The sequence below is a fragment of the Sparus aurata genome, chromosome 4, assembly GCF_900880675.1.
Source record: "Sparus aurata chromosome 4, fSpaAur1.1, whole genome shotgun sequence".
NCBI lineage: Eukaryota > Metazoa > Chordata > Actinopteri > Spariformes > Sparidae > Sparus > Sparus aurata.
The window spans coordinates 34,357,245-34,384,318 of NC_044190.1; the positions used below are offsets into that span (position 1 = coordinate 34,357,245).

The following is a 27,074-nucleotide window of genomic DNA, read 5'->3' on the forward strand; positions in this document are numbered from 1 at the left end:
TAAGTGGTTATAAATATTCATCAGATTAATTAGCTGCATGCATAATCATTTATTACCATTCCTAGAGTAGTGTTCGTTCTTATGCCACAGCATCAGATGTAATAAAGCATAGGATACACCGTGATGGTAAATCACTCTTTTTGACGCCATTCGTCACTCTCAATTATTCATCTATATGATTGTATGAGACAGCGTCGAGTGGCATGAATATTCAATATAGGAACTCTGAAATTGAGTGTTTCCAACATTGCCTGGAGGAAAAGTTAGTTTATGTTTGCAATTTTTTTTTTTTTTCACCAGTGTGAGTGCATGCCAGGGTCACAGCACAGCACTGTATGGATTAAGTACAGACAGACACAAACTTATCCCCACATGTCGGCAGCTTATTGGCTTTACATGTGGGCATAATTTCACACTATATGAAAAACACACAGTTGTTAAGGACATCCCATCTCCCACTGCTACCTTGGAACATTTTAATCATTAGTAAGAATTATAGAAGTCTGGGTAATACATACACACTCAGACACAGCCACACACACACACACACACACACACTGTCTCCCCTCACACACATACACTCACTGACACACACATACACACATACAGAGCTATTCTTGGTTGAGCCAGTGGCCTGTCTGAGTTCTGGCCTCCTCTGGGTTTTGGCTGCCTTCCCAGCCTGTCTCAGTCCACTGCCACAGTCTGCAGCCCTGCCATTTAACAAGAGACACCTAAACCTGAATAAACAGGCACAGCCAGGCCTCAGCTTCAACCTCCCTCTGAAAGATAAAAAAAAAATTCAACAATACGTTCTCTCAGGCAACGTCTGTTTGCATCAAAAAAGAAAGCCCAAACATATTGATAATTTGAACCAGATAAATATTCATTGTATTCTTTCAAAGTAGGTGTCCTTCTCAGTTCAGCAGATCATCTTACAGTAGACAGCAAAACTATGTGTTGCATTACAAATCAAGAAGATAACATCAAGTTGCTGTCAAATGTTTTGTGAGTGCACATAAAAAAAGGTGCTGTAAAATAATTGGGTTCATTACATCACAGCTGATGGCAATTTCATAAGCAGAATCATAAGGGATCATTCCTCAGTGTAGCAGGAGTATCATTTTGCTCTTAAAATCTGGCGCCTACATTACCCACAACGCAACTCTAACTGCCAACAACTCCGTTGGCGATTGAGGTTTGTTGTGCTCGTAGCTGCTAATGTAGCCTCGAGCCATTAGCCTCAATCAGAGATGAGGAGCAGAGAAAAAAAAAGGGTCTGGTAAGATCACTTCTATCCAAGTCCACACACCAGGATGTTTTTCATATTTAAATCTGTCTAAATAGTCTTTAGACTCACTTGAAGCACTTCACACATCTCCCTCTGGAGCCACCACAAACTTTACACAGCTTTATTCACATGTGCAGGAATACTCTCAAAGACACGCAGGAGTTCCCTGTTCAAAGACGAACACTGATAATAAATTTTGCGCAAGTTAATCATATCAAGTTAATTGTCATCCTAAATTGTGCATGCACATTATGTAGCCAAGTGTCTGGTATCAATAATGCAGCCAGATCAGTCTTGTAAACAAGAACCTCTAGATTGTTTAAGACTGTGTATCCATTTTAGCACTTTGCTGAAAACGACCAATACTTGATTTTCACGGCCAATGTCCATTAAAAAAAATCCCATTTCGACAATTATAATCAACCAATACCAATATATCTGTGCCAATAATATCAGCTGATTGACATATTGGTCAGGCTTCACTTTTCATGGCCATTCTTTGAAGAGGTTATCAGTTATCAAGTCTTCACTGGAACATTTATCAATTGACAACCTTGTACACATAACCCAAAACCACGCTTTATTTTTTTTGTCTAAACATTTTCGGCCACAAATTTATTTGCTTAGAAAACAGCCAAATGCTCCACAGCACTTTCCAATTAAAATAACAAAAATAATAGCACAAATTAGTAATTCATTCAAATTCATTAGCTCTTAGTTGTTGGCAGGAAAAAAAACAACTGTATGCTATTCTTTGTTGGCTAAAAGTGCAAGAGTTCTACAAAGTTGATGCTCCTTTAACCATGCTTTTAACCAGTAATGCTGTAACTGACATGCAGCAAAAAAAGAGGAACAGAATCACCTTCTTTCCACATAGCTGAATAGACAGATTTGCAGATTTCTTTTCATGTAATCACCAACGAGTGATGTTTTGTTTGTGAGAAGTTTAGTGAACATGTTTGCAGCAAACCCAACCTATCAACTGTCTTCACACACACCAGTTGGAGACTTTTCTTTCTCAAACAAAATCACTTCTTTTCAAAGCTTAAATTCTCTAAGACACCTAAACATAAACAGACAGACCTGAAATTCAGCCTTTAACGGCAAAAAAATAAAATAAATAAAATAAATCCACATTCTGTCAACCTGCCTGTTTGTGTGTGTGTGTGTGTGTGTGTGTGTGTGTGTGCGTGTGTGTGTGTGTGTCCTCTATCTCACTGAGGCACTACAGCCAGCCACCACTGCAGCTCTCTTATCAGCCGTCTCACCAGCCCCAGTTCATCTCGTCATGCTATCACCCTGAGCAATGAGACAGGAGAGAATGCAAGCCAGGCTGCAAGCATACTGTCCCCGAGTCCATCACATCTCTCTCTCCTTCTCTCTCTCTCTCTCTCTCTTTCTCTCTCTCTCCCACTCTGTCTCTCTCCGGTTCATTCCTGTCTTTATCCAGATTGGCCTGTACAATATGTGGCAGCTGGGTGGATGAGTGTGGAGGGATGGAGAGAGATTGGAAGACAGTCCTACTGTCACACAGTAATTGGGACAAAAACTTGGCTTATACTCTGCCTCCTCCTCCTCCTCCCGTCTCTCTTCCTCTGTCTCGGAGTTTCTCTTTCTCAATACAACCTTCTTAATCTTTCTCTTTCAATCAACCTCTATGTTTTTTTTTTTCCTTCTCCTGTTGTCTCTGTTTTTTTATCACCGGCTGTTTTTCTCTTTTACTTCTATCTCTGCCTCTGTGTGGCTGCATTTGTGCTGCTATTGCAAGCAAATATTCAGAGACAGTAGTCAAATTTAACTGCATACGAACATTACGTTTCACCTGTCTATATCTGTATATACAGATACCTATCTATATCTATATATATATATATATATATATATATATAGATATAGATAGGTATTGCTACTGTATATCCAATTATATTAATATAAGAAATGGTGTTCTTGAGAGGTTCTGAATGGAAACCACAAAAAAGACCTGAATTTATGACAGAGATTAAGGTGTGCAGGCAACACTTTAATAACAACACTTTAATAACCATCAACGGTTTGGGAAAGACATTTTAATCAGAAGAGAAAGATCTTCATTGACTGATGTTTTAATGCCTGAACAAACGAAATAAAAAAAACTCTTTGTTTTCATGGCTGAATAATCAAACACAACATAATCTCATACTGTTTTACTTTCTTTATATTTGGCGGGCGCTGCCAGCCCTTTGTAGGTTCAAACAGTTGCTTGGTACCAGAGTTAATGTTGTAAATATTAAAATTCTGAGTTTGAATTTCTTCTCCAAAACTACATAATGCACCTTTAATGAATGGTATATGTATAGTTAGTAAAGCACCAACTAAACAGAAATATTTTAAGAAGTTTGCAAAAACCATCTTCAACTTCTCAGACAATGTTCGAACCCAGAGAAATCTGTAATTGCATTCAATGGTGAGTTTAATTGGGTTGTCTGTCGCTGTAACTTCCAGGGAAACATCAGATGATACATCAGAGAGCGAGGAAGGACGAAGTAATCTAATAAAACAAAACTTGATGTGAATAAAATTTCAATATTTGCGACTTTCTGCCTGAGTCACTTAGAAAGGCTTTCATTGGCGATGGTGGTTGTTAAAAAATGAGGCAGAACAACTGATCCCACACTCCTTCACGTCATCATCAAACTACGTCTTTTGTTTTGAAAGAACTCCGGATTGCACGTATTATACTAAAACAAGTGCCACAGGTGACACAAATAGGTGAATTTTACGCTTAAATGGCTCCTGCGTGTCTTGTGTTATTATCCTGATTGCCTTATTGAGTCATTTCTCCACCAATGTTATTATGGTCAGTCGCTTTCTCACTGGGCGTCCCCTGTTTGTGCTCCCATGTAACCCTCCTGTTGTCTTTCTCTCATCACCAGGGCCAGAAGGTTGCAACCTGTTTATTTATCACCTGCCCCAGGAGTTTGGAGACGCGGAGCTCATGCAAATGTTCCTGCCTTTTGGCAACGTCATCTCTGCCAAAGTCTTTGTGGACCGAGCGACCAATCAGAGCAAATGTTTTGGTGAGTCAAAAAAAAAAAAAATCGACAGCGGAGAAAAATTGAAATTAACGGAGCGACGCGCGCGCACACTGCTTCACACAGGCGTATCTAACAAGACGGCGGGGCTCAGAAGGGAGAACGAGGGGAGCGCGGTGTGAGAGGGTGGCCGCTCTAATTGCTTAAAATCAAACAGGCCGCAGCCACCATGAATCCTTCATATACTTACTGACCCACACATATTTCCATTTGCTCTGCACATTTACCTCCACACCCCCCCCCCTTTAAGTTCTCCAGCTGGGCAACCCAGCAGCATCCCGCCAGCCCCCCCCTCCGATTCTCTCGCCTCCCACACAGCAAACCAGTTCATCAGGGTGGAGGCGGTGCAGGTGGAATCCATGGGCTTAAAGAGATAATAATAGACTGGTGTGGGCCTTGCTGTTGATTCAGTTGGACAGCAGCACCCAGGAGACAGGCAGGCAGAGAGAGAGAGAGAGAGAGAGACTCCCAGCATTGGCTTTCTTTCACTTTCTCTTCAACATGGCATGTCTATGAGGCTTTCTCTTCCCCTCGTCCACCGAGCAAATCTGTCCATCCCAGGACTGTCTCTCTCTCTCTCTCTCTCTCTCTCTTTCCCTTTGTGTGTTCCCCACTAAACATATGCCTCTCGCTATCACTATCCGTCAGTCAACAAGGGGGAAGGACAAAGGGGCGGTGACCTCATCAGTCTCACCGGCTTATTTTCCAGGGCTAGTAATTAAGATCTTGGCTGAAAAACAGCAATTTAACCCATGATTCTTCCGTGGGTTTTTTTTCTCTTTTTCTTTTCTTTTTTTTTTTTTTTTTTACTCATTTCTCCCTCCTTTTTATAGCCGAGGCCCTGGGGCTCTTTTGTAAGACGTTAACAAATTAGGCAGATGATGCTGTGCATTAAAGGGGATAAGTTATTAGGCCTCCAAGAACTTGGAACGCTTCATCTTAAGAATGTGTGAGTTTAGCCGGGATGACGTGGTTAATGCGCTCTTGTAGACTCATGGACATGTGTAGACACTATCTTTATACAGTATACAAATGTAGAAACAAGGAAAGACGGATGGACTGATGAATTGTACACATTTTGCCGCGCGCAAAACTTCATTTTCTAAAAATCTAAAGCACGGCGATGATGGATTGCAAACAGACAGCATTAAATACGAACTAACAGAAAGCCAATGACCCTGCTGTCAGCTTAATAGATAATTTCCAAAGACCTGCGGTGTGTATTCACATTGGACAAATTGAAAAACCAATACTACAAGTTAATTATTCATATCTATAACATGCAAACAATCAGGTCTGTAATTGAGTATTTAGATAAGCAGGATTTTTACTGTCCGACTCTCCTTTGGACAGCAAAACAGCATATTTGAATTTGATGGTCCACTCTTTTTCCAATTAAAGTAACACAAATAATACCTTAAATTCATCTCATCTAAATACAGCTCACATTCTGCGAAAATGTCAAGGTTGTCCGTATAAAAGTTCACTTATCTGCCATACATTTAACAGTATCTGAGTAGGTACCCGAATGTTAAATATTTAGTTAATATTATCAACGTTCTAAAAAACGAAAAATGCTTCTGGCAAATCGGTTGCCACAGCAGAATGATTCTCGCAAGTGTCGGAGTCATCTTTGCGTACACTGCCGTGATATCGCTGCAGCACAGGTGAACTACTTTATAGGATTTTGAGAGGAGATAATCAGACATCACTCTTTGAGATGGAGTGTTTACAGAGAAGCTTGGAAAATTTGAATATGACGGAAAGGTCACCGGAGGAGCATGTTCTTCTAAAGGATGTATTTCTGGAGTAGGATTTGGAGTATACTCTTAAGGGATGCATCACTGTCAATTGAGACGGATGACTGTTTAGTTGAGTAAATGTATTTCCACTGTGCTAAAATGGATGTGAATGTGTGACATGATGTGATATTAAGCACTCCTGCAGGTGAAATGGATAAAATCCTCTGACTTACTAGATATTTTACCTAGAAACTACTAAAAAAAGGAGTTACTGAAACATATGGCAAATGTGTAGACCCCACGGACCGTCTCTGTTGAAGAGCTATATGCTTGTGTCTAATTCACCCTGGGACTCAATGGATACAACATTAGTCTTAATCCTCTGCGTTTAGTCACTCAATATTGACTTTTTAAAAGTGATCAAAGCTTACCTTGTTAAGTGGAATTAGCTGGGTTTAGCTTGAAAATGAATTTCAAAAGGTCTTCGGAGAACGGACTCGCACGTACACACCCACACACTCAATACGAAGCCCAAAGCGTTTTAAGATATGATAGGAAAAAAAATATATAAACAAAAGAGATGCAATTTACCTGAAGGGCTTTCTGAAAACACTATATAACCATTTTTCTGCTGTTGTTTCTCTTCTGAAGCTTTTTTTTTTGTTCTTCACCCCTTTCAAGTCGGGGCAAAGTTGCCTCTGTTTGTTTTCTCTCAGCGGCACATTCATGCATATTTACTGCGCGCAGATTCACCATCCTCAGCTAATTCAATACTTTTTTTAAACAAGACCTTAACTGCCACTATAAAGCCGCATCCTTTCTATAAAAGAACAAGCAAATCTCCTATCAACGCTTGCAAATGGTAAATAATTGTGGCAATAAATAAATGAATACAAATTTATTGAAATCATAAATATGTAAGCACGGGGGGGGCTTCTCCCATGAGAATTTTGCTGCCCACTGAGCACCTTTAAATGATCACCCGGAGGTTCACTAACTTGTTTAAAGGGAGTTCAATAGTTGAAGCAGAGAAGGAGAAGCTGAGTTGCTCCAGTCTAAGAGGGTATTTGAACCACCTCACCCCTTGACTGCAGTTTATGCAGAGAGGGCAGCATTATTGCAAAACAACACTACGTTGTCAATATCTTTTTAGGGCGATGTGCACTGCAGCATTCTCAGCTGCTCAGCCCGGCCCTCCACTTGTAGTTTCCCCCTGCTGTCACCCAATACAGTTTGCAACTTTGCGCGTGTTTGTATTAAAAATGCATAACTTTACAGTGTGTACAGACATTCTGCTGATATGGATGGCTGCGGTGAGAGCCATACCTCAAACACTAGTAGCGCTCGGGGTATTGAGTTGCACAGCCCCACACAGTCATGCTGCATCAAAGGTATGAAACATCAGCCAGTCGCTGAGTCTGGAGAAGAAGAAAAAAAAACTGCTTAAACTGGAGACATGTTCAAATATCTCCCTCTGCTTTTTTCGATTATTTCACATGGACTCAAGCACTCAAGAGTTTGCAGCGCTGTCTTTGTCCTCTTCTTCCTCATCTTGACCCCTAGCATCCTATCAACCCCTCATGGCATGTGGATGTAAATGTGAGGTATGGAGATTCGTTAAAAGTCAGGGATAGCGAGAGTGTGTGTTTGTGGGATTGGGAGGGGGGGGGGGGATCACTGCCAACTGACAGGCCCTTTCCTGCTCAGTTTGTTTAAAGGGTTTGTAAAAGCAGCAGCCTTATCTCACCCGCACTGACAAAAGCCTGCCCTCTCCCCCCAAATTAAATTGGACCCATAGCGGTGTGATCAAATCAGCTGGCAGGCGGAAAATTCGGGCCGTCAATCACGGAGGTGTCTGATAAGAGCAGGCAAGGAGTCCCGGCGTGGAAAGCTGTGGGCTCATTCCGCCTCGACACCCAGGTGATAACTCAGAGCAGCAGGCGCCTCCGTCCTACACACCTTGCTCCTAGCATCTCGTCACGACCCCCGTGCCCTTTACTCTTTACTCAGATACATGCTCGGTCACACACGAACGTGAAAAAAAAACGCGCGCTCCGTGCACGCCGAGCTGCCAGTCTTGTATGGCTCAGGCGCTCAGGTAGCGTTTACAGACACCGCTTTGCTCTGACAAAAAAAAAATCCACACACAACATGAGACTCACTTTTTTTTCTCTCTCTAATCTTTGAAACACCTTTTCATGTGTTTTGTTCTCTGTTCAAGTCTAACTCGCGGTTTCTAATAGCTCTTCCCCGTTTGATTTTTAATATCTGTGTTATTAGCCTTTGTGGTGGTTTATGTAATCTTTTTAATTCAGAGATTTTCAATTAATCTGCTGAAAAGAGAAAACAAAGACCTATTGTTGTGTCATTGTTGCGAGTTAAAAAGGGTCCTCTTCTTTTTTTTCTTTCATCTCGCCTGTCTTTTCTCCCCGTCTCTCTTTCCCTCTCCCTTTCTCTTCCTCCTGTTTCCCTCTCATCTCTCCCCATTCTTCTCCCTTCATGTGTTGTTTCCCTTTATACCCATTTTCCCATTTTCCCTTGCCCCCGTCTCTCTCCCATTCTGTGTTCTTGTCTCAGGCTTTGTGAGTTTTGATAACCCGTCCAGTGCTCAAGCCGCTATCCAGGCCATGAACGGCTTTCAGATAGGCATGAAGAGGCTGAAGGTGCAGCTAAAGCGGCCAAAGGATGCCAACCGACCTTATTGACTCGTCTGCTGTCCATACCCAGGTATAATAACACCCATGCCGCAACACACAGTGCCACACTATGCCAGGGTCATGCCAGTTCTCAAACCAAACTGCCCACTTCCCTTTGGATGGTTTAGTTATTGTTGCTGCAATGGATGTGAATGTCTAAGAGTGCGCTGCCTCAAATCTCAATTCAACCACGGAGCAAATACTACGGATTTGCAATTAATAAAAAAAACTACAATTGTATGAAGAAGAATTGTTATAATCAGGACTTCTGACCACAATTATAACAAACAGCAACCTGGTTTAAGTGTGGGCTTCGATTTCCAAAGAGGAACAATTGACTACACCTGGTTTCCAGCCTTCCTACCAGTGGAAAACCTCATCACAAATCATTTATATAAGAAATTTGGATATTCATCAGTATGACTTCACAAATTACCTAGTTTGGTATTAAATGTGGTCGATAGGAAAGCAGTTAATATTCCAATTCTTATTACTTTGTCCCCATGAGCCCTGATATGACTTTAAATTTGTATTCTTTCAGGTCAATGTGTTTTTTTATTTCATTTTAATTTTCTCTTTAACATATTAACTGTGAAAGTGTCTTGGTGCCACGTAGTTTCTAGACTGTACCGGCCGTCTTCGCACAATCAGCTCAGCTACCGTTGAATTGTTTTTTGTTTCTTCTGGGATTTGAAATCTAATTTGTACCTGCAGGATGCTCCACTGCAAATTGATGACATCATCAATACCCAGCTGTGCATAATTACCCGTCCACTGAGGATGGCGTCGAGAATCGATGCGAGTTGTTGAGCCACAAATTCATAAAAACCAGATAGCAGTGATTTCTCTCCAAAAATAGCTCGGCATTAGGTTTCTGTCAGCTGCTTAGCAAAGTCTTGAGGTCCTTTCAACTGAACTTTTACTTATTAGGAAGAAGTACTGAGAGGATGCACAATAATACATATTAGATTTATAGTGCAGCAACTTTTTACAAGACGACTGATGAGCGTGATGAGTAAATGCAGGATGTTTGAGAGAAGAGTCCGCGCTCACAAAAAAACAAAACAAACAAAAAAGATGCTTAATGGAAAAGCACTTACTCACCCTACAAACTGCAGTGGCTTGTATAATGGGGGAGAACAGCACCAATCCCAGAAAGCACCATTTGGTTCGTTCAAGTGACACTTCACCAATCTGTTCTCGACCGGAACGTATTCAAATTCTGTCATTCTTTGTTTGCAAAAAATAGAGAAAACCACAGCCTTGGTTATTCTCCTCTCCTCACTTTTCACACAGGGGCATTTATTCTTCATTAAGTGTACATCCTCATGTGTAATTTAAATAAACTGTAACCTTTTGGCAAGGCAGCACTGATTATGATTTTATCATGCATAATACTATGTACACAGCAAAATGTTCATCGTACATTTTTTATCAAATGTAAATCGAGAACTGTTTAATTCTATTCTGCATTGGAAATAAATGTTGACAATCATTTAAATGCTTAATTTATTCTTTGGTAACTATTCTATTCTTTAATAACTACTTTATTCAACTTTTTACTACTTTTATCTTATATTCTATGCAGCTTAGAGAAATGTGTTGGTTTGGTTGTTTTACACAATGACACTGAAGACTTGAGTCTAACATTCATATTGGACATTGGATGTGTGTTTCTGGGGAAAGTGTTCAAAACTATATAAAAGTTAATTTGCAATATGCAAGAATCGGCCACCTGTCACTCTCCTACTCAAACATCAGGGGGCATCATATCATTAGAGTAACGACTAATTGCTTCTAACTGCAGCCGCCGGAAGCTAGTTAGCCGAGTTAGCTGTGCAGCTAGCCGGACTGAGAGTTTGGAGCACCAGGGGAGAGTTGGAGTTTACCCCTCTAGCATGGGAACTTTGGACCAGGGTGGGCTCTGGGTTATATGGTTAGCAAGTCAACTAAAGCAGATATTATTTCTTCATATTCTGTGAATCATTATAATTCTTTATTTTTTATGTTTTCAGCTAAAACGCTTACATATTGCACCTTTAATTTGAAGCTATGCCAGTGTTTACAGATCCGCAGCAACAGAGATAATTTAATAGCGAACACATTAAAATTGAATTATAAACTGCTGAAATGAAGATAACCCTTCATTGAATAGATGTGAACTATGCCCACATTTATCTGTGGTTGGGGTTAGGCTCATTAAAAATGTCTTAATGGTGCTGATTTTAATTAAGTATGCCCTCACAGAGTGGAGCAAACAAGAGATCCTTCAAATGTATGGTTACCTACTTGTGTTGATAGTATATCTGCCGCCTGATATCTTCAATAGCCAACGCTTCCTTTTTTTGGCCCTTAAAAACTAAGAGCTTTCATGCAAAATAATAAAAAAAGATGCTTTGCTTAAAGTGGCAGCCTCCTTCAATAACAACTAATTTCACAGTGTCAGGCTTGATTCAAAGAATCATCGCCCATCTGTCACAAAGTGCAGCTGCCAGTGCAAAATAATATAGATGCATGCTCTCTTCGCCCAATTGGCTGGGCAACTTTTCATTACAATAACATAAGCCTATATTATATCCCTCCATAAATAAAAAGCATGGTAATACCATTTGTTTGTTTTAGATTTGACTCCTTAAAAGCCACAAGATGGCATTAATGGAAGGTGGTGTGCAATACAAATGATAGATGCTCCCTTTATCCCTCGCCTGATAGCACTTGAATAGAGCTGTGTCCTGCTAATTGAAGAGAGGCTTTCAAAGCAGACACCCTGAGAAAAGGGGGGGGGGGGGGGGGGGGGGGTTGGGTGGAGGGTGGGGGGGTTGATTTAGCACATCAATGAGATACAAATGGAAAATATCCTGCAACAGCACTGAATGACAGGACAGTCATTGAGATGTACTCAGAATGTCTCAAAGTACAGACGTTTTCCACAATAACATTCTGTCACTTTATCAAAACGTGTGTGTGGTTGTGTTTGTGTTTGTTTGTGTGCGTGTGTGTTCGTATTTTTTCCATGCCCTCCTCCGTCTCCGGTCTGGTTCAATCCACCTCCGTGTTTCTCTTCTGTTATTACACCACTTCTGCTGTTGAGTTAAAGGAAACCCGATGGACCAAAACCAAGAGCAATCCCATGAAAACATTACAGGAAAAAAATACGCCGGTGGGGCCTCTGAAGCCAGCTCCTGGTTTATAGATTCTTAAAAATCACAAGAGATCTAATATTAAAAAAAAAAAAAAAAAAAAAGGTTGTATTTGAAAAATTGTACCAATCTACTTCTAATTTCTTTCTTTCCATTTATTGCCTTGTATTGCGACAGACAGTACATTGAGTTCTTAAGCAAAAGACCGAAGTAAGTGAAGCTCAACTGTAATTGCTTCATTTTCCAAACTCAACTACATTATAACGACGAAAAACTTTGATGAAACTTGAATTATGATTTTTTTTTTCTTGTGTTAAAAACTTCAGCATGTAGATAACTTCAGGAGCCCCCTCTTTTTTCTTTCTGCTCTATAATACTGACAATTCCGCTTTGAAGTTGAATTAAAAACACGATCAGACAGCATTCTCCTCCGCTGGTCTCAGGAGCCCCGCTACTCTGAAATTGCGTTCTGTGTCTTAAAGATAAACTTAATGCAAAAAAAGCTGGAGCACTCACTGTACGGCCACCCTCATAGCAAACAATGCAAGGCAAATCCAATTACTGTAGACAGGACAAGTTTCTGAAATGTGCATTTCTGCCTTAAGGGTTATCTTTGTGAATATAAAAACATCAATTCAACCTTTTAACCTGCAATGTTGTCAAGCCTGTGAATATTTCACCACCACAGTGAAGCGCAAGAAAAGCCTTTTTTTTTTTTTTCTTCGTACTGTGTTGAGGATTATTTGTTCTGTTATTTCTGTTTTACATGTCAATTCTTTTTTTTTTCCCGTTTCACTTTTTATGGTAATGACCATAATAACCTCATTTGATTTGTCAGGCACAATAAAGTGAGAGTGTGGAACAAATATGGAAAGGGTGCTTTGAATTCTGACTTAAGGAAAAGAAAATCCCACTGTTTCTTTCCTTCTTTTGCACCCCTCCCAACCTGGCAACCTGACACGGCCAATCACAGTGTGAGGTGGCCTTTCTCCGCTATAGCCACAACTCCCCCCCACCACACCTGTCATGGGGCCAAGTTCCCACAGCTGTAAGTTGAACCCATGGTGTCATTTTCTTTTGGATGACGTCATGTGGTGGGACTGTGACTGCGTTGCATGACGTGGCGTTGATTGATATCTCTGAACTCTATCTTTACATTCTGCCCTCCTTTTATATCTATATATTCATATATATATATACTGTATATTGTATATTGGCAGTTTGTGGAGTGCAGTATAACGATGCCTTTCTTGGCTGGTACCTGTTGTACATAATGTAACTGACGTGCTGACTGGTTGGTTGATTATAACTGGAAGTGGCCTTTAACCCTTTGTGCTATTGTACCGTGTGCCCTTGTGATGTTTTACTTTCTCTTGTGGGGTTCATGTGTATGGATGTCCTGTACTTTCTATTTCTCTATTTCTTCACATTTACATCAACAGTGTTTTTTTTTTTTGTTTTTTTTTGTCCAGCAAACTATGATTTTCTTCTCTTTTTTTAGTTTTGTTTTTGAATCTTTGCAAAAAGGACCTTTTTCTGCTTCCAATCGACAGCTGTTTAGTGGAGAGATGGCCGAGATGACCCTATGTTTGTGCAGCCAATTAAATCTCCACCGTTCACGCAGAGAGCACAGGCAAATGTTGACACTCCACTTCTCCCCTGATTCCATCTGAACAGGGAGTACTTCTGCAAGATTGTTTTGTTTGCCTAACATGAGAATCACTTCCCATTTATTTATTTATGAGGGTGCAAACCAATTACACCGTGATAGCAGAGCTGCAGGCAGCGCTGCAGACCCGCATGGCCGAAATCTGTCCACCATACATCCATACTGTGCAGATAGATGTATAAGCAGCATGCAGAATAGAACAAAATAGAAATACCTGCGATGAGTATTCGCTGCTGCCTGTTGTTTTTCTAGCATGATTACGCCACCAGATAAATCTTCTGTTTCTGTTGCTTGTATTGTAAGATAATTGTTACTCGGCGGGTAAAAAAGAAAATGCAGCAAACAGATTCAGAGTGAAAAAGGTCCTTTCTTTGCAAGTGAGTTTGTTTTCTATCCCTCAAGGCCAAACCCTGATAAGAGTTAGTCGTTTTCATCGAACTCGTTCTGCCCCTATTCTTTCAGAAGCCCTGCAGGCGACTCGCCCTCCCGTAGTCTATCTATTGAACTCAGGGGGGTGTCTAGCCAGGCAAGCCGGGAGGGACGAGGTCTTTCTGGCATCAACTATGCCTCTTAACTGCCAGGTGTCTTTTATGGTGCCATCTAAGTAGGTGGCAGTGTTCGGGGGGGCATAATACTGGGACAGAAACGCTTGGAAAAAAACAGAAAGTAAATTCTTTATCCTCTGACAAAGTTGGGGGGGTGAAATTGCTGTGATGTTTTGAAAGAAGCCGTTTACTTTGGGGATGGGAAAAAAAAAAAAAAAAACTATTCTAAAGCCAACGTGCGTTTCTTCTGCTTGTCTGCTGTAGATGTATATAGCGACAGTCACTAGTGGCTCATAAAAGAGGGCATCTGTAATCGGGACTGTTAGTGCTTCATGCTGCTAATGGCTCAGCCTCGCTTTGGCACACACGAGAAATAAGTTAGAATCTCCGCTCCCACATCTAAAAAGCAGACCTATTATGAAATGGTAACAAGCTCATTTACAGGAATGGAAAGGTAGAACAAAGAGCGTCTGGGCGCGTGTTCTCGACACAAAGTCGGACCCTTTCATGTTCACTCCCAGAGAGTGATTTGCTGTGATTTCGTAGCCTTTCTTCACCCACATCACAGCTCACAACATATTAGGGATGATAGGCTGTAAAGTAGATCTTTTATATCCGAAAGCTCGCCAGCACGGACACATTTAGTGACAGAGCAGCATTTCAAGTCAACACAAAGGCAGGTGAGATGCTGGGTTGTCTTTTTTTTTTTTTTTCATGAGATCCTAATTAGAGGCTATTTCTTAAAATATGTACCCTTTTTTTTTCATAATGGACAACCATCAGTTTTTTTCTGTCATAATCACTGGCACACACACTTTGTCACATTTTTCTTTATGTTTCACTCTCGTTCTTTGGGATAGTTTGTTTCCAATGAATTAACAATGAGATGAATGACGGCAACATCTCAGGCAGCGTTCAGCAGTGCTCTTTTCTTTCATGCAGGGAGATGTAGTCAGTTTAAATTAGGCCTTCCTTGGATTAGCGCTGTCACAGTGTAGATGTCTGTTCCATATGGTTAAAACACAAATCTCCCACCCCACCTCTAGCCCACTTATTTCTGGTTTTGATTGACACACTCCTCTTTTTTTTTTTTCTCTCTCTCCTCCCCGTCTGTTTCTCATGCTGTTGGCTGTGCCTGTCAGTCTGTGTGATAACCGGGAGCCAGCAACCCTGAGCATGTTTGCCGCAGCCTCACTGAATCCACTCTCCTTATTCTCCCCTCTCTCTCTCCCCCCCCCCCCCCCCCCTCTCTCGCTCTCTCTCTCTGTCACAGGATGAAGGGCCACAACACCTTATTTCCACAAGTGCAGTAAAAGTACAAAGACTTCTTGCTCTGCTACATATCATGAAGGAAGGGTGGTCCCTTGATCCTGCTGGAAACCCGCCGAAAGATTGGGTGACTGAGAGAGGGATCCCAGAGTTGTTTTATTTTTCTTTTCTTTTTTTCTTTCTTCGCAAATGCCTCTTTTTTCCCTGTTTTGCTTTGGCGTCTGTGGAAGAAGATTTTTTGCAGAGACCAACTTTTTGCTGCTGTTTTTTAGACATGATGGGGAAAAAAAAAAAACCTTTATAGACTCATTATGCTCAAAGCATGCATACTGACACAGGATATAGATAAACACACATACACACAGATAACAAACCAAACATACACATTTAAGGATGCTACACTTCAAGAAGTTTAAAAATGGAAAAAAAAAAAAAAAAAAATCTACTTTGTACATGTATAAATACGTGCAAATGCCAACTCAAGTACTGAAGCAAACACATGCGTGTGCGCGCACACACACATACACACAAACACACACACCAGCCTGCTGCCATTTTGGTTTTTGTGCCTACACAGGTGTTGTGCTCTGTGACAGGGCAAGCTCTGGATCAAAGAAGAAAACGAGAAGAAGATGATGATGAAGAGGACGACGAGGAGAGAAGAGAAGAGGAGAATCCAGGATAATTTACATGCATCATTCCTTAGGAAATAGGGACCAAAGGACTAAACGCTTTTTAAAAGAATATAAATATATAAATATATAAATATATATTTAAAAACTCATACCTTGTAGCTGCAAGTATTACAATTTACTCGTAGTCAAAAAAATCATTAAATCAATATCCAGTGGCCTACTGTAAGTACGAATAAAAGAAAATGGAAATAATGTATAAAAAAAAGACATGGAATCGTAGTATAGGGGCTGATCTTTTGCTCTGGATGCTGATTTAGCACCAGGTTGTAGAATAGTAAAGTAGATTTAGGAAAAAAAAATATGTAGATTTGCTAATTTTTGCTGTTGTTTAAAAAAATACTTGAAGTCGTAATGAAAAAGGGGGGGGCAGAAGGGGGAGGAAAAGGAAAACATTCATCTTCCCCTGTACGCAACGAGTTTCTGTCTCTTGGATGTTAAGGTATCAGCCACTGGATATCTTGCTCATCATGATGTATAAGTCACCGCACTCTCTTACAGCTATGAACAGACTGTTGTGGAAGAAAAAAAAAAAAAGAACGACGAGAGAGAGAGAGAAAAAAAAAAAAGACTGAACTTACCAATGTCTGTGCTGGACAGGGTGCAGATGTTTGAGGCTCTCACTAGCCTTTGTGTTCAAGCGACAATCCACTGTAAAGACCAAGCGAAATGGACATGGTGTGTCTTTTGTTTTCTTCTTTTCTTTTCTTTTCTTGACCTTTTGTATTTGCAACAAGGGAGCGTGAGTTATGAAGCCACAAATTGTTAAGAGGAGATGGTTCTACTCAGAGTGACGGACAAATGGATGGTCATACGAGGGGAACAGATCAGGAGGAGGAGTAAGGTGACAGCTACTGAAACTGCCAGCAGAATGAACTCAGAACACAAACGAATTGGCCCGAGTGGCGTCAGAATTCTGTCACAAAACAAAAGTATGCCCGCTGTAAACAACCAGGACTTATATAAGCGACATGCCAAGGATATGCGAGTCCACTGGAGCTGCTGCAAAACTCCAGATTGAGAAAAATTGCCACTTGTCTCTTGGCTGATAAAGACAAACAATTCTCCGAAGACAAACTCAATTTACTGTATTGATGGCAAAGGGGTACAGGCTTTTAGAGCTGATTTGAGCTCTGTCAAATATAATGTAAATTCCATTATTAACATGTTCCCTGACCTGCTTTCTTCATATATTATACATAGAGCCTATGGAAAAAAAAAACAAAACGCTACAGCTTGAACGAACTATATCTAAATTAGATTTAACAGTCACGCTTTACCATATTTCAGCTCGCTTGTAGCCACTCTGACACTGACGCCAGGCAGGACAGAGCAAAGCACTCCAGTACTGTCATGTCTTGATTTACAGTCCTGTAGCCTTTTCTTTTGACTGTTTTAGGGGCTCTAGATAGGGGCTCTTCTCTAAAAGCGGATCAATATGTTTGGAGTCTAGAGGGAGGAGCGATGCTGTTTCAATCAGTTGGAACACTTCCCAATTTTCTCTGTCGAACACCAGCTCACATCCGTACACCAGCCCTTTGAGCACTGGCAGCTGGCAATGAGAGGCACGGCTAGGCAAGGAGGAGAGAGGGGAGGTGAAGAGAGGATGTCAACAACCCAAACATGACATTGAGATCCTTTAAACCCAATGCTTTTAGAATGACTTAATGTGTAAAATTAGAAGCAGTTATCACGCTCTTGGTGACACACACTAGGTATCTGTGCTACACGCTTTCAAAAAAAAACAGGATTAAAGTGTGTAAATAGGACTGGAGTGTGGTAACTTAGGCTCCAGTCCAACCAGTCCCTTTCTGCGGCTGAGACTCCTCTCTTTGCCGTTTCCTCCCTCTTTCTTTGGAGAGAAAAGCGGACCAGACTTATTTCCTACCACTGAAGGAGAGACTGATAAAAACGTGCCAGCAGATTCAATGTACTACAACATTCTTTGTCATTTAGACAAGCAGAAGGTCTTGATTTGAGCCCTTGATATCAGCGTGCCATGCAGCCCCCTCTCTTTCCCCTGGCCTGAGAGGCAGCCATGCCTTTCCAAAACCTCAGCCCAACTGTTCAGCGTCTCTCCCCACGGAGCAGCATTTTTCGAACCTGGCTAATGTCTGCGCTCACTACCCTTCAATTATCTCCTGCACCGTATTAGACATGCTATTTCACCTTTCCCTCTAATCACACTGTAATCACCAGCCTCTATACATTAGCAGCAACCAAGTGAAAAATCACTGGGATAATCACTTGGACCAAATGACGGGAGAGATGGTCCCCCTGCATGCACATGGATGACAGAAGGAAGATTAGTGAGAATTATGTTTGTGCCTACTCCCTGGCAAGGCTGCCGACAGCTGACCTGGCACCAGTAATACTGCCAAATTTACCCGAAGAGGCGACGGAGGACGTGGAATAAAACCTTCCGTATCATAGCAAGGTGTTAATATTGCAAAGTAGATTTACGTTACCAAAATTTACAATAACAAGGTATATGGTGACATTTGTGAAGCCTTTTATTCCATTTAGCACAAACCTTGCAGCAATAGTTTCTTAAAAGTGGGTCGAAACCATCGACGTTGCTGGAAATCCTCAATTCTGTAGAAGCAGCTGCTGAGAGGACTGTTATTGTGGTTCTTCTTCCAGCATGTAATTGTGTCTCAACTATCCCTACAGAGGCCACAATTTTTAGCAAAATAACTTGCTCTTCACTTCTGTATTCCCCTTGCTTGTATCCCTGCTGGGACACCTGCAAAGCACAGTATTGTTCAAAGCCTGAAAGAGTATTTGTGAAGCACAGTAGTTCTTCAGATTTAAAATGAATCCCTGTTAAAATGACAGCTTTGCTAAAAAAAAAAATTGCCTTCATTTACAAGTAGGGTAAAACCCAGCTGTCCTTCCTCAGCCCTCACTCAAACGTTAGGTGGAAATGCCGCGAGCTACGTGAATTGTGGTGAGGTGAAGTAGGTCAAAACAAAGCCATGTTCTGCAAACCGTTTGTGCTCATTACTCATGTGAAGCTGAACTAATCGATGGGAAATCTAATGTTCCATGAGCAATGAAATTTCCTGTGCTTGTCTCGGCCATCTTTGGAAGACGTTCTGCCAGTGAGGCTCTGTCAGGCTGAACATGAACCTTGCACGCCTGCTCCGCTGATCTCCTCTGGCTTGTACCAGATGCTGTACTAGTTCCCACTGCTAATGGCAGGTTGAGTCCCCAGTGAGCCAAAACCCAGCCTAGCCTAGTATCCTGCTGCCTGCTTGGCTAACAGTGCAGTGTTCATGTAGCATCTCCGCTATGCCAGGGCTAAATTAGGCAATGTGAAATCAGCACTTCAACACTTTTAACAAGGGTGCTCTTAGTACATTTACACCCCGGGGATGGTGTTACTGACGTGACGTGCATTAAAACCAGAAATAGCTATGAAACACACTCCGAAAGTACCAGGACAAGAAGAGATTGTTTTTAGATCTGTCAGTTCCCCTGCTTTATTGACAAGACCCTCTTCCTGCCGTGCTCCCAGTCTCAGTCTGGTCTGGTTTGGTTTGTACGGTAGTCCAGGCCATGTTTCCCCTCTAAGAGCAATGACAAATGTCAACCCAGCAGGAACTCAACAAGCTGTTGCCAAAATTCGATATTTGTCCTCTAATTTACGAAGAGAAAATGTGACTTGGCATTTTAGCCAAAAGGAATTAGTATGAATCTAATTAACTGCGAGAAAATAATATTTAGCATGCCCGGCAAAGAGCCTACAAGGGACATGTCAGAAAATATGCTCATGCCCCCAGTAGCTTAAGTTTTCTGTGGCAATGCTGTTTTTTATTTAGAATCTAAGAATCCAATATACGGTATACCCAGTTGTATTACAAGATCACTCGCTTCTCTGTTGCTGGTGAAAATACCCCCTCTAATCAAGCATCATTAAATTAAAAATTGGGGAGTATAGACTTTAGTGTACCTATTTCCTCGGTTACCACTATACCACAAGGTCAGTCCTCTAGATGAGAGTGCATCCTAAGAGGGCCTCAGCCAATGGCAGGGCCATGCAGAGAACTGCTAGAGCATGTCTCCAACCCCCTGGGTGCATAACACTCACCCTAAAATAGCAGTGATTGTCAAGGAAAGGAAGTGAAATGTAATTGACTGAAAGTGGAGAGATAATTAAAGGAACCTGTTGGACAGGAGGGAAGAAATTAATGCCTCTCATTTAATAGCTGCTTTGGGAGAGAGATTTTCCGTCATCTCACTTTAGCGCAGAAAAAAAGGGTTTTTGCTGTGGAAATGGGATTTTGCATGGGAAAAAGGTGGAGGTGGAAATAGGCACTGGGCGGTGGGGGTGCTGTGTGCTAAACTGAAACTCCACAAAATCGCTCCCAATACTCAGGGCATCAGGCGCCATGATGTCATGATTAGTGGAGAGGTTCAGAGCCTTGCCTTACCCCTGGTCCCGATTGAGGTCGAGCGGAATCACAAACATGAGGGCAGATCGCATTGCAGGGAGTGCTGAGCCAGCAGAAGGGCTGATGAACCACCTAAATTGTGCTTTGGATTTATAGTACCATTATCCAATTCCGAGAGTAACAAGCAAACAAAAAAAAGATACCATCGTCCACCTAACAACAAACAGTGAATCGCTGGAGGTGTGCGATTATGTTTAACAACATGGCTGACGGTAATGAAGACAAAGACTTTTTTTATTCCTTAATGTAAATAGCCTATAAAATACAAAAACAGAGGAAGGTTGTATAGCAGTTTGTGTTAAGAAGCCCAACTCTGTGGGACAATGATGTCACTATAAAATGTATCCACAGCAGTGCAGGGATCTCGGAGAATTTTAGTCCTTTTTAAGCCCCTTAAGTTTGGGCTCTGAACATGCATCCAACAACCCTAAGTGTCGGACCACGGCTTAGAGGGTATTTGACTTAGTGTCAAAACCTAAAGCCACGGCCCCGAAGTGATCCGTTAATTAAGATTCTGTGTACACAGACATGTCGTGATTTTTCTGACAGAAGAAAGATCGCCTGTGAGGTAATTGGATTAGTCCAATTGGAGCTGATGAACAGATATGACAGTGACAGTAGAGTTCATCCATCTGCATGCTTACCACTTGTCAGAGCGACAAAAGAAAGCATCAGCCACCATGAATCTTTTTCAAAATTCTTTGGAGGTGAAAGTTTGGGCTCTACGACATTAGAGGAAGTTAGTTTTACAAAATGAAACTCCAGGTAACAGTTTGTTCAACATGTACATAAGTCATTATTTAATAACCACATGTACATGGTTAGGCTGGGATTGGATGAACGGGGCGAACAACAGCGTGATTATCGTAGAACCCAGCAGAAGCTCCCGGCCTGCTTGGCCCAATCTGCCACTGCTCTCCTCTCCTGACCACACAGCTGCGTTATTCCTGTACATACAATATAGCTTATTTTTCAATTCTGTTAAACCTTCTTTATAGGCCGTACAATAGATCATGTTCAAACGTTTAAAAAAAAAATTAAAAGAATAGTTAATATATTTCAGTGAAACTAAGAGAAGGAACCTATGAAATAATTTATCAAAAACAGAAGATAAAATGATGTTATTTCTTGTAAAGTGAAGCACTGATGTTCAAAAATGGGATTTTATACTCATGTTAGTAAATGGTTCTTTATTTTCTCTCTTTTGTTTAGTTATTATCTGTTGAAGCTGGGATAGACCCATTGTCATGAGGTTTATACGTATATGCTTTGATCATTACTCTTTTTCTGTTTTTTCCTCTTATTTTTTTTGGCAGCACAATCCCTGTACGAAATCCCTCATGAACGGGCGAGTTCAAAGAGATTTTGCTCACTGGAAAGCTCTTAAATCAATACAAGAATTAACAAACTGCACTGTAAAAAAGGGTGATTGATGGTACTGGTCATGTGGATTCAGAAGAAAATGAGTCCATTGCACAACTGAGTTCAAATGAATCAGCATTGCATGTTCAAAAAGAATCTCATTTGAGGCCTTTTGTTGTTTTGAGAAAAAAAGACAAAAAAGGACAAAAAAAAAAAAAAATCAAACTTTGCAGTCAGATTGGTTTTGAGACCTATGCTGTCATATCTCATTGTCTTTAAGCCATGAAGGGTTCCCTGTCTTTCTTTGTCACAATGTAATTGTGTTTCTTTTCTCTAGTTTTTGAAGGATTCATGGTATTCATTGACATATCTCAGATTTTTGTATCTTCTCTGTTCTAACCTATGGGATGTCTCTTCCACAGTTTATTATCAAATGTGACTCCATTTACTGACAACATTGTACCAACAGTACAAGCCACATTGCTTTCCTCCAGTCAGGTTCATTTGTTCATGTGAGGGGGGAAATTCTGCCTTAAACCCAGCCGGTTCTCTCTTACAGTACTACCTGTGAACAGTGCTCAGATACACTGTATTCTGGGGATGCCAAATGCTCTATATCTTCGAAAAGGTCAAAAATCTGTTGTGAAGACAAACACCTTGCCAGAGTCAGTTTTTGCCTCAAGCCCATTCTGACACAAATAAGGATGTGGTCATCCACCTCCATTTCCATTGGTTACAAGGACCAAAATGTAAACAAACTCAGCTAACTGAGCAGTTTGCTCCAATCAAGCATCCAATGAGAGCCTTTAAAGAATTCACATTCTGTCATAGGTAATGTTGCACCGTGGATATTTGTATCATGAATCATCACATTCCCAGCTTCACTATCTAATTTCATCCTCTTCAATTGTACTCATGCAAAACTCATTCATCATAATATATTTGGGTATTTATATTCACAATGAATGGAATAATCATTTCCTTTGTTACTGGACTTGAACAAACTGATTTACTGTTTTCTTTTTGTTCCAAACAGAGATGTAATTTGAATAAGCGTTGGCTCGGGTCCGTTTCCCTGATTCGGGATGATATCTCCCATAGTGCTCCTGAACTCTGTAGTTCTCTAGTTCATTATATTCTGCTTAGACTAAAATAAAGCACAGTCCTGTAGAAGATTGAGCCTGCTTTGTCCTTTTTATCTATTCACATAGCTTGATTAAATAATTCCTGAAGGTTTGGATCTATCGTGGCATGCATGCACGACGCGTTTGCGAAGATGTGAAGTGTTCGGTGTCCTCTTGTCACTTGGATTGTGGAGAGAATGCATTTAGGACATGTCATTGTATTAATTGAGCTAACAGCGCTAACCATATCCGAATACCAAATTAGATGAGACGGTTAGTAGAAAATCGTTTAAAAAGGGCGAATAATGCATAATAAATGGAAGGGAGATTGGAAGAGGGAGGGGAATAAATTGTGAATTGATTAAAGGGAAATGGATATTCAGCTCTTGTCTCCAAGAGGTGTTACAGTGGAAACAAAATCAGGTGCAGTGGGTGCTGCTGGTTAACGTCTGTGAATAAGAAGCAGGAGGTCAATCGATTAATCAGAGGTTTTCCTCCTGCTGCGTTTTATCGACAGAGACGTTACGGTAAGACGGGTCAGGTCACATTGAAGCCTATGGTCAGTGTCCTTTTTATGGCCCCGAGTCTCCTCCTCCCTCATTAACCCTCAGAGTCAGTCAGACGTCTCTAAGCCCATTAGAGTGGGAGGAAAAACCCATAGGATACTGTGTCCCACAACTGACTGAACCCCCCCCCCTCCCGTGCACTACGGTTGAGATAATTTGTTTCTTCAACTTCAAATCAACATGGCTCAACAATTTCCAGCAGCCACAACTGTCCATCACAACAGAGGGAAAACATCAAAACCCTCTGACAGTAATTGTTCCCTGAGCAGAGGATGACACCCCAGGGAACATCAACGACCACGCCATCCCAAGACACCAAACATCATTTCTTGTTTATGGGCCTCTCTGGCAACGTCTGTGTAGCAGCATTGGTGTGGAAACAGATTTATGGTGGCTAAATTTGCAGGTGATAAAAAGGCAAAGAGTAGCCAGTCGGAGCACTAACTCTTGGCTATTCACATGTTGACTCCCGTGCCGAGTCTCCAGGGACCCTTTCTCATTGTGCTCCAGACACTCCATGATTCCACATGACAAACTGGATTGTTCCTCGAGTGAGTCCTGCTGAATTATTTTGGTCCTTTCGATTGCATCTCCCACCCCTGAGATTTTCCTCTACTGTTGCCTTTGAGCCATAAGCCTCGACAGCCACCGTTGTCGATACTCAATCTGTTCTGTAACCCCTAAAGCTAATGAAATGTGCTAACAGGGGTTTGTTTGTTTGTCTCCAGAAGGGGGGCCAAGGGAAAGAAAATGGAACAACAAGACTCTTTTGACAGTTCCATTTTTTTTCCCAATGTTTTGGAGTGAGGGATAATCATGAAGTATGGATTGGATAGGGGAAAGTTATTACATTTTGTTGTCTTTATCCTTGTTTGAGTTGTAAGAGAAAAAAAAAGGTCAGATTGTTCCAAACATGATTCTTTGCTGTACCCGGGTTTATCCTCAATTCTGACTCGTCTACTCTCTCAGTGTGGGAAAGGAAAAATCGTTTTTCTCACTTCTCTCAACCTTGTATCCCTCTAAACCTTCAGTGTAAATTTGACAAGCACACAACCTCGTGTCCGGCTGGAGTGTTTCTTGTGTGTATTTACTTTATTGGTGATGTTGATTGTGATGGGATGGTCTTATAAAGCTCAAATATTGCAGCTGACAACACGGGCACACATGAGGGAAAAGAATGAGTGTTTAAAAGATTAGTTTCAATTCTTCTATTGCCCTCACACAAGAGTTTTCAGGAGTTTAGAATTACATCATTCACAAAATCAACAAATGTACTGTGTGTGCAAAGGGTAATGTGTTACACTTTGTTTTTTAATTGCATAAATCTCCCAAATACTTCGGACGTCACTTCAAAACAAATCTACAAGTTCTGTTACACATCACATATCTTTTTAAACTGTTCCTTTAATTGGAGGTAACATATATACATAAAAATGTCTACATCTTTGAGTACTTAGACTATTCCACGTTGTTTTTGACAATGTTTACTCAAGGCAACTGTGCGTTTCATTTGGTTGCCTTTCAATATAACTTCCAGGGAAAAACAACACATGATACATCTGAGAGTGAGGAAGGAAGACAGCAAACATGACTAAATGTAATGTGAACGAAACTTAAACACATTATCTCTTCTCTTAGATTTTTATCAGCATAGGCTGTTGTTAAACAATAAAGAGAACAACTTCCATGATCCCACACTTCTTCACGTCATCAAACTACATCTTTTCTTGTCACTGGTTTAATTGAGAGACCACATAGTGGCAGAAGCAACATGCCGTTTGTTTAAAGCTGGGAGTTAAACATGCATCATTATCGTAGGAGGACAGTATTTACTCTTTCCTCACATGGAATGTTTGATTGGATTTATGATAAAGCGAACCAATTTGATCATGCCTTCCTTGTTCTTCTGCAGCTGACACTAATATATAATGGAAAGAAAATGCACTCACCACCATTACTTTCCTATGCTTTTAAAATTCATGCCATGCGCCTCATTATACCAAGGAATGGCTTGTCTGTAGGTAATCGTGAATAATGGCCTTTCAACTTCTTAACTATGTCCTACACAAATATTTACCACATTGACTTATCACTTGTCACTTACCATGCATTTAGCATTTGACTTTTATCGTCCATTAATCTATCAATGCATCCATTAGGGACACTCAAGCATTCGGGAGACTCTGCACACTCCAACGGGCCTATTAGCATGTTCTTTAATGAAAAACATGCTGCAAACACCAAGTATAAGCTACGCCACTCAGGAACCTGAATGTGATGTCTTTAAATTGCAGATTTGCATAGCCGAGCCTTTGTGCCTCCTCTCCTCCACTTCTTTTTTAAATGATTACAAAAAAAAAAAGAAAAAGGTTTTGTCCCTGAAGGAGGCTCTGAATGGCTATGACAAAGGGTGGCAAATTTCGATTCCATCCCTCTTAACATGCAGATTACTGAATAACAAAAGACTATAACTAAATGAAAGTGTGAAGAAGACCTGGGTAAGCAAAGCTGCACAATCCCTTTGATCCTATTATGTATTACAAAAGCTTAATCAATATCTAATCAAGGGGAATACAGCATGCCATGTCTTACAGAGCTCTTTGCTGTCAGAGGTGAGGTTGCCATGGTGACTGGACAGGTGTGGAGAGCTTAGGCTGCAATGGTATTGATGGAAATTAAGAAGCATTGATGAGACTTGAAGATGCTGGGATTGAAAAGGGAGATAATTAAAGAGAGGGATGCAGTGGGAGATGTGGAGGGAGAGGGAGGGACAAAAGAGATTCGGGTTGGAGATACAGGAGGTGATGTAGACAGGTGTAACTCTCTGTTTTCTACTGGAGCAGCAGGTAGCGCATTTGCTAAGACTTCCTCCTCCTACCACCTGAGACAACAGACAAACTAGGCTGTAAGAGCAAAAAATAATGTCTCACAGGTGAAATTAAAGTGCAATTACTTCTTCACTTTAACGGGTGAACTGCAACTCATTTGTTAAGAGCAACCTGACAAAGGAAACCACACGCGGCAACAATTTCTGAATTTGATAGTGTGTCCCTCAGAGGTACTGACAGAAACTGCTCAACAAAATACCACTATAGTCACTGCTGTCTCCCACTGTCGCTCTGACAGCAACTGTCTCCACTCACCCTCGACATACATCCCCATGCCGTGTTTAAGAGGTCTTTATCTCCGCGCCACATGAACATAACTTAGCTGTGTTCAGCCTAACAGCTTGAAACAAAGTTATTCGTCTAGGTATACAGAAAGAGCAACGGAAAAGAAAAGAAACACCACTGCCACCAATGCAACCGAGTGCCTTGGGTTCGTCTTTCCAAGCTGGTCTAATAAAACACCAACAACGGCTGTGGCTCAGGGGTAGAGCCAGCGTCTGGTCTTTTGAAGGTCACTGGTTCGATTCCCCTGGTCTGCATGTGAAAGTGTCCTTGGGCAAGATAC

General features: G+C 41.1%; 1 protein-coding gene and 1 long non-coding RNA gene across 15 annotated transcripts in view; one reads left to right on the plus strand and one right to left on the minus strand.

Moving 5' to 3' along the window:
- The window catches only part of celf6 (CUGBP Elav-like family member 6), a 151,000-nt gene extending 127,890 nt beyond the window's left edge, over window positions 1-23,110 (plus strand). For 11 of the 12 annotated variants that reach the window (XM_030415555.1, XM_030415558.1, XM_030415556.1 and 8 more), the window contains 3 exons: window positions 4,201-4,344; window positions 8,679-8,828; window positions 15,425-23,110. In XM_030415555.1, coding sequence (XP_030271415.1) covers window positions 4,201-4,344; window positions 8,679-8,806 — 272 coding nt within the window. In that variant the 3' untranslated portion in view covers window positions 8,807-8,828; window positions 15,425-23,110. Of the gene's footprint in view, window positions 1-4,200; window positions 4,345-8,678; window positions 8,829-12,910; window positions 12,986-15,424 lie in introns of all 12 variants that reach the window. The other variant, XR_003983946.1, reaches the window with a different exon arrangement.
- LOC115580860 (uncharacterized) overlaps window positions 1-27,074 on the minus strand; it is a 272,388-nt gene that overhangs the window by 193,016 nt on the left and 52,298 nt on the right. The window lies entirely within an intron of this gene.